The following is a 7,347-nucleotide window of genomic DNA, read 5'->3' on the forward strand; positions in this document are numbered from 1 at the left end:
TGAAACAACGACGAGGAAAACTTTGGCGACAGACAGATAACACGACCGACTTGACATATGACAAAGGTACAATGTTCGACAAACAGGACGTGAGACAAGAGGGTTTAAATGCTTGACACAAACGAGACACACCTGGACAGATAACGAGGGGACAGGTTAACAAATGACAGACGAGGAGGTGGGACAAAGGCGGGGACTAGAACATAAACAAAACATAGCCATGTGCAAATAAAGCACATGGCGGGGACAACAGACTTGACAGGAGGAAGGCGTGACACTCAGAAAGACTGAGTGACTGGGCAGAGCTGGACTGAGTGAATGTAATTTAATGCTCACTGTACAATGACTGCAGGACTCTTCTAAATAAATCACATGCAGTTTCTATCTGATGGGTATTAGGATTATTTTATGCTGCAATACTGACAGGTCATTTTCACATTCTGTAACTGAGAGTGATATTACTGTCTTGTCCTGAACAGTCATGATCCAGCGAGGAGATAATGGCATCCTTTTTGTGCTACAGTCTTCTACAAAATAATTCAGTAATTCAGTTTATTCACATTTTATTTTCCGTACAAATATATTGTTTACCATCAAGAAAGTGTCAGATACTCCCCAGCTCCCCCTTTCTGTCACTTAGCCTGTCCACATGTTCGTGTGTGTGTGTGTGTGTGTGTGTGTGGTTCAGGCCATGGGTGTGTGGCAGGTGCTGCTGGAGGAGGGAGTGTTCAACCAGGGTCAGTTACACAGTCTTCAACTTCAGTAAAATACCATTTATGACTTTACATTGTTAACAAGACGTTGCACACACCACTAGGTTGGGATTTACACTATTGTATAACTAGTCCTGCTCTTTCCAATTTACATTTGAAAATGTGGTAATGTACATTTACAGCTGCTGTCATTATAGACTTATTTTAGTTTTCATGTAGCCTTATGAATAACCTACAGTAAAGTGTTACACAATCTATTATCTATTACATGATTGTGTGTGTGTGTGTGTGTGTGAACATCTAAATGTTTGAGGTGATGAACAGAAGGATGTGCTACTCCCCATGGAGGAAGAGAAGAAAGTGATCGTCAGAGATTTACAGATGAGTTCGAGGGTTTATTTTTTTCTTTTCTTTTTCTTTCTTTCCTTCACTTTACATTGTCTTGTCTCTGTTGGTGATGTGTGACTGTTTTTTCCAGAAATGAATAGGATGTCTTTGGGGCAGGTGTACCCAAACTTTTGCAGGTGAGTGGTGACTGTGAGTGGAGGAACTGTGACACGCATCACAATGAATAGCCCTTACAACTGTGATGTCACAGAACTGGAATGGAGTTCAAGTTCAAAAACTAACAGGTGGGTCATATTCACTGCTGATCATTGAAGCAAACACCAGGCAAAATGCTGCTCTGCTGTTTTCAGCCGCAAAACGTCAGCGATGATGATGAGAATCAACAACTTAACAAAACCAAACAAGAAGAGAACAGAAAGAGGAGAAGAAGAGGCCGAAGGAGGAGGAGTGGGCTGGGAAGCTTGTGGAAGGAAAAGAGTGAGAAGGAAGGGAAACATCAGGAGATGAAGGAGGTAGATGTCAAAGAAGAGGTGGTGAGGACTGAGGTCAAGGAGGAGCAGAAGGAGGGGGAGAAAGAGAAGAAGGAGGAGGAGGCTGTAGATATTCAGGAGGAAGTGAAGACTGGAGGAATTCAAGAGAAGGTGAAAGTTTAGGATTAAAATAGGATAAAGAAGGTGATACATAATGCTTTATTTATTGTAGTTGTGCAGATTGACACTACAGTATTTTACACTCCTTTCCTTGACGCAGAGGTTTGGACTCCATCATTTTCTGGATGTAGTTCTGATTACTCAGAGTCTTCCTCTGCTGGAGACTCTGTAAATGATGGTTTAGTGAAAAAATTAAGTGTAGTTCCCTCTTTGCCCAAATGTCACTGAAAAGCCAAGATATTTATTATGTGAGTCTCTATATATCTTTATATTATAATTTCTATTAACCCTGCCTTACATTTCCTCTCAGTAGAAGCACTGTACTCTCTGTGTGTGGGACATAGGTGGGTTAGGGGTCAGCAAGTGTGTGTTAGGGATGGATAATAGATGGTGCAGTGCTAATATTTCTGTTGTGTTCATCCTCCTGTAAAATAGACTTCCCTCAGAGATATGATCAGTCTCTTTTCAGATCTCTTTAAAGATCTATCTCAGTACTGAACTATTTGTTGACAATAGTTTCTCTACATCTCTCACACTCAGGGCAGTGCAAAAGTAAAGAGTGTGTTTACATTGTTCCCCACCTCAGCATCAGTTAATCTTCTGAATACATTTCACACTCACTGTTACTTTCCAAACAGTATCATTCTCCCAGGCTGAGACCCCATTCAGCTTTAGTAATTATTTATATTGTTATTGATTTGCTGTATTAATCAACACACGTGATAAGTCTTTTCTAGGTATGGATGTCTCTCACACTGGTTTTTCTTTGATGTCTCTGATGCAGGAACTGTATAAGGCAATTTCTGAAGATGCCAGACTTTTTCCTGCACTGAAAGAGCAGCTCCCTGAGCTGGAGAACGTTCTCAAACTCATGTGAGATCTCATTCTTCTAGGCTTTATTCATATAGATTCCTATGAGCATTTCATGTAGATTTCTAATAGAGCATAGTACCTCACAGCTACTTCACTACCTTAGTGCTCTCAGTTACTGAGTCTGAATCCCTTTTGTCTTTATTTTCAGCTCTGAAGATGGGAAACCACCTCAGGTGAGAGGAAATAGTTCATCTAAAATAATGGAGCATTTTCACTGCATTTGCTGCTGTTCCTGCAGCCATTTGTTATTTCTCTAACTCTCTCTTGCTCCCTCTGCTTTTAGCACAAAGTGCTGCTCCATCAGTTCAGCATGGGAGATGAGAAACTGCAGAAGCTCCAGCCAATCAAGAGCACAGATGAGAGTGAGGATTCCTTTACATTAATCACACGGTCAATAGTTTTGAATAGATCCACCATGTGGTTAAAAGTTTGAGGACACCTGTCCATCCATCGTTCTCCTGAATTTAGTTTGTTTATGTTTGGAGACTAAACATTGGAACATTGATGTAAGGCTTTGATTGCATTCCCATATATATAATATAAAATATATTAAATAGAATGTAGCTCAGGAGTTATGAGTTAGAACATAAGACCTTTCTTTTCTTGAACCGTGCATTAAAATGTATCTCTGTTTTGTTTCTGTAGTTCTGTTGAAGGTTTACTCCAGTGACCACAGCTACATCACCATTCGAGTGTCTGTGTGTGCCTCTGTCAGAGAGGTCCTGTCTGCTGTGGCTGAAAAACTCAACTCACGACACGAACTCATGCTGGTCCACCTCAACTCAGCGGGAGGTAGTTGAAGGATAAAGAAAGGGCAAAAGCACACTCCCTATAATGGCTCTTAACTGAGCATCAGATACTGTGTGATGTACTTTACAGCACTTAATCACACAACACAAGTTTGATATTATCTGGTGCTCACCAGCTGTTTTCATTAATAAAATGCTGAGTTTAGTAAATTGCAGTTGCTTGTTCTGGGTGAACTGTAGGGTATATTCAACCTGTGAAGGGGTTATTCTTAATAATATCTTATTTAAATGGGGTAAGCACACTGATTAATATTATATTTTCTTATAAGTTATTTTCTGCTCTGGATGGGATTACTCTGACCCTCAAGTGCTTTATTCTCAGCAGTGTATCACTGTCTGTGCCGTATAAAAATCAGCACTGCGCTGTAGTGCCTGGAGCTCTGTTTCCTCTGGCAGAGTGCCATAGTACCTCAGTATATCATTGTTAATTGTGACCTATTAGAGCCCTGTAGAGTTTCTCTGTCTTCCCTTTTTTCCATGTTGTTGATAGATTGTAGACTAGAATTCAAGGATCCCCTCACTTTGTCCATTGTGTGTCATGTATTACTTGTGATAATCAGAAAGCTTTCATTTCAAACATCTGCACTGTTTTTTTTTCAGATAAAATTGTGCTGAAGCCGACTGAGGTGTCCTTCTTCTCATCTCTCAGTGTTAATGGCAGACTCTTTGCCTGTACACAGGAGCAGCTTGACTCTTTGGTAAATAATGATCAGAAACACACAAACACACACCAGTACAGACTTTGGTCATCAGTTGAGGTCTTGAAAGGCCACAGTTTGGTTATTTCACCACTCAAAGTCTCTTACTGAAGCTGGTGATCGGCTGCAAGATTAAATCTGATCTTAAGTCAAACCTCACACATATTCGAACAAAAACACACATATTCATGCAAACACAAGCCTTGTGAACCCTGTGACAATAGAGCGTACCCTCAGTGATATGCTCTTGTACTGTATAATCATAGTAGTGCTGGCATATGTTAGAATGGGTGTTTACACGTCCTCAGTGACTGTAGTTGACTGTGTTTGTAGGTTCTGATTAATTGTTGTTGTCTGTGTATTTTAGACTCCTCTGCCAGAGCAGGAGGGGCCATCGGCTGGATCCATGTCCAGCTTTGAGAAGATGAGCTCCAAAGACCTGGCCTACCAGATGACCCTGTATGATTGGGAACTCTTCAACTGTGTGCATGAGGTACTCACACAAACATATGTGTAGAGGCTCTTATCCATTGTAGGACATTTGTACTGTGGGAGACTGCAGGTCTTTCATTAGAACTTCTTAATGTTCTAATGTAATGTGCTCTTCTTCAGCACGAGTTGATCTACCACACGTTTGGTCGGCAGCACTTTAAGGAGACGACGGCTAATCTGGATCTTTTCCTCCGCCGCTTTAACGAGATCCAGCTGTGGGTGGTGACAGAGGTTTGCCTCTGCTCAGACCTTAGGAAACGCGTCCAGCTGCTGAAGAAATTCATCAAGATCGCTGCGCAGTAAGATTCAGTCTGGTCCTAATTTATCATCATTAAGAATCTAATAATGAACACTCACTGAGGCTCACAGTATAATATTAACATATTACAGTCTACAATACAATATTAATACTGTACTACAATAAAACTGGTAAAATATTGATCATTTCAGTCGGCTCCAAGTTGTTTATAATGTAATAATATTTCCCATAAAATCATGTGTCTATATGTGGAGAAGATATGTGGCTTTTATTTATTTATTTATTTATTTATTTATTTATTTACAGCTGTAAAGAGTTTGGGAATCTGAACGCTTGCTTTGCCATCATTTTGGGATTGGGAAATTCAGCGGTGTGTCGACTCAGTCAGACGTGGGAGGTGAGGTTTTACCCGACACATTCAGTGTGTGTTAATTAAAGTCAGTTAGTGTTTAATGCAGAAGCCAAAGAGTAGCTATTTCTGCCTTTCAATGTACTCCACTTCTTTCTTTAAATGAGTTCTGATTATTCTTGATAAAGTCGTATGGAAATGTAAAGCTGTATTTTTATCAAAAGCTGCCATTTTGAGCAAAGTGTGTCATAAAGAGGAACAAATGCCATACTTCTTTCACCTTTTCTGATTGTGTTTTTACACACTTTCTAAAACAGTCAGATTGTATCCAACATTAAGGCAGTATTTTATGTCACTCACAAGTCCCAAGGGACAGATTTTAATGAGTTAAAGGACAATGGCAAAGTTTCTAAATTCACAGTGACAATAAAGTCACAGGTTGCTGAATAAAGTAAATAATAACATTTTATTCCTCGTGTCGTGCAGAAGCTGCCCAGCAAGTTTCAGAAGATGTACAGGGAGTTTGAAAATGTATTGGTGAGCTTGTGTTTAATTTCACTTTAAAAACATGTTTTGTTGCTCTGGTTATTATTTAATGCCTTTTCACACTGATGCCTTCTGCTTTCTCTCTGTCTCTCAGGACCCTTCAAGAAATCACAGAGCGTACCGCCTCACTGTGGCTGAGCTGGACCCTCCCATCATCCCTTTCATGCCTTTACTAATAAAAGGTGTGTGCAGAGGAGCTGTGGTTCATTTAAACCCAGAAAGTGTAGAGTTAGTTATGTCTTGTTCGGCTCAGTTTACATTACAAAATTATTTGTTTAGTTATATATTTATTACATAGTTAATTAGATTTTATTATATTTCTGTTTTCCCAACTTCAGTCTGCACTTCTGACTCTTTCTGTTTGTTTCAGTTTGAGTATCATTGTAGGATTAATGCACAGGGTGTTTCTGCCCTAAACAAAACAACCCCATCACAAACAAATACAGCTACATCTCCTCTTCTGCTTAAGAACACAAATGTTATGAAATGTTAGAGGATAGTATTGTAAAAGTGTTAGAAACAAGGCATATGAAGCCCACATGTACTTTACACATGTTTGATTTACGTATCTAATGCCTGATGTTACTATTCCTAACAGATATGACTTTTATTCATGAAGGCAACAAGACCTACATCAACAGTTTGGTCAACTTTGAGAAAATGGTGAGTCTTCAGTTAATTTATGGATCAGTTCCTGAGAAGAGTTTTTGATTATCACTAACAGCTTTTGTTGATTTGTGTTTTTCTTTCAGCAAATGATTGCAAACACAGTCAGAACAATGACACGCTACAGAAGTCAGTCATTCAGTAAGTACATTTCTGCTGTAACTCTATATTCAGCATTCTGTGCATTGAAATAAATGTGGCACATTACAGGTTAAAATGGCGCCCCCTGTGTTTCCTGCTTTCAGATTCTTCTCTGTGTAACTTAGGTTTGTAGTGTAGTGAGTTTACACTGTGAGGGGATTCTGAATGTTCCCAAAATTAGTTTTATTGGATGTCAGTAAAGTTTTTCCAACAATAGATGAATTCATATTTTAATAATGTCATTATTCATTGTTTGATTTCATTTACTGTCTCATGATCTTTTGCCCTTAACAGTTATTAAACTGTATGATCTCTCTCTCTCTCTCTCTCTCTCTCTCTCTCTCTCTCTCGCTCTCTCTCTCTCTCTCCCCCCTCTCTCTCCCCCCCCCCTCTCTCTCTCTCTCTCTCTCTCTCTCTCTCTCTCAGATAAAGTCCACAATGCACCTCAGACTACTAAGAACCACTTTGATGTTCAGAGTTATGTTCGTAAACTTAGTGTGATTGATAATCAGCGTGTCCTGACACAGCTTTCTCTTAAGCTGCAGCCCCGGAGATCCTGACCTCTGTTCCACCTGAAAACTACAATTTCCTTTTCTTTTCTTTCCTTTATTTGAGTAATTCAATTAAATCTTTCTAGTTTGTTGTTAACTTGTCTTCAGAAAGTCATTTGTCTTTGATTTAGTCTTTAATCACACAAACACACACACACACACACACACACACACACACACACACACTCACACAAATTAAAGAATACCCTTAGTCCACCATGGTATTTATTAGAGGAATACACAATCAGGGGA

The 7,347-nt window shown here is 39.5% G+C and overlaps 1 protein-coding gene across 3 annotated transcripts; it reads left to right on the plus strand.

Moving 5' to 3' along the window:
• The first annotated feature begins 703 nt into the window (after positions 1-703).
• LOC136694738 (rap guanine nucleotide exchange factor 4-like) lies at positions 704-7,121 on the plus strand. 3 transcript variants are annotated; one of them, XM_066668516.1, is made up of 15 exons: positions 704-1,237; positions 1,412-1,702; positions 2,496-2,584; positions 2,733-2,757; positions 2,868-2,946; positions 3,230-3,376; positions 3,994-4,091; positions 4,459-4,584; positions 4,704-4,882; positions 5,149-5,239; positions 5,678-5,728; positions 5,832-5,919; positions 6,336-6,400; positions 6,490-6,544; positions 6,971-7,121. In XM_066668516.1, exons 2-15 carry the CDS (start codon positions 1,565-1,567, stop codon positions 7,102-7,104), a joined length of 1,365 nt encoding a protein of 454 aa, XP_066524613.1. In that variant the 5' UTR covers positions 704-1,237; positions 1,412-1,564; the 3' UTR covers positions 7,105-7,121. The 3 variants fall into 3 exon arrangements, with proteins under 3 accessions (XP_066524613.1, XP_066524612.1, XP_066524611.1); XM_066668515.1 differs by having other exon boundaries at positions 1,198-1,345; XM_066668514.1 differs by lacking the exon at positions 704-1,237 and having other exon boundaries at positions 1,352-1,702.
• Positions 7,122-7,347: the final 226 nt, after the last annotated feature.

Source organism: Hoplias malabaricus, chromosome 4, assembly GCF_029633855.1.
Source record: "Hoplias malabaricus isolate fHopMal1 chromosome 4, fHopMal1.hap1, whole genome shotgun sequence".
NCBI classification, from domain to species: Eukaryota; Metazoa; Chordata; class Actinopteri; order Characiformes; family Erythrinidae; genus Hoplias; species Hoplias malabaricus.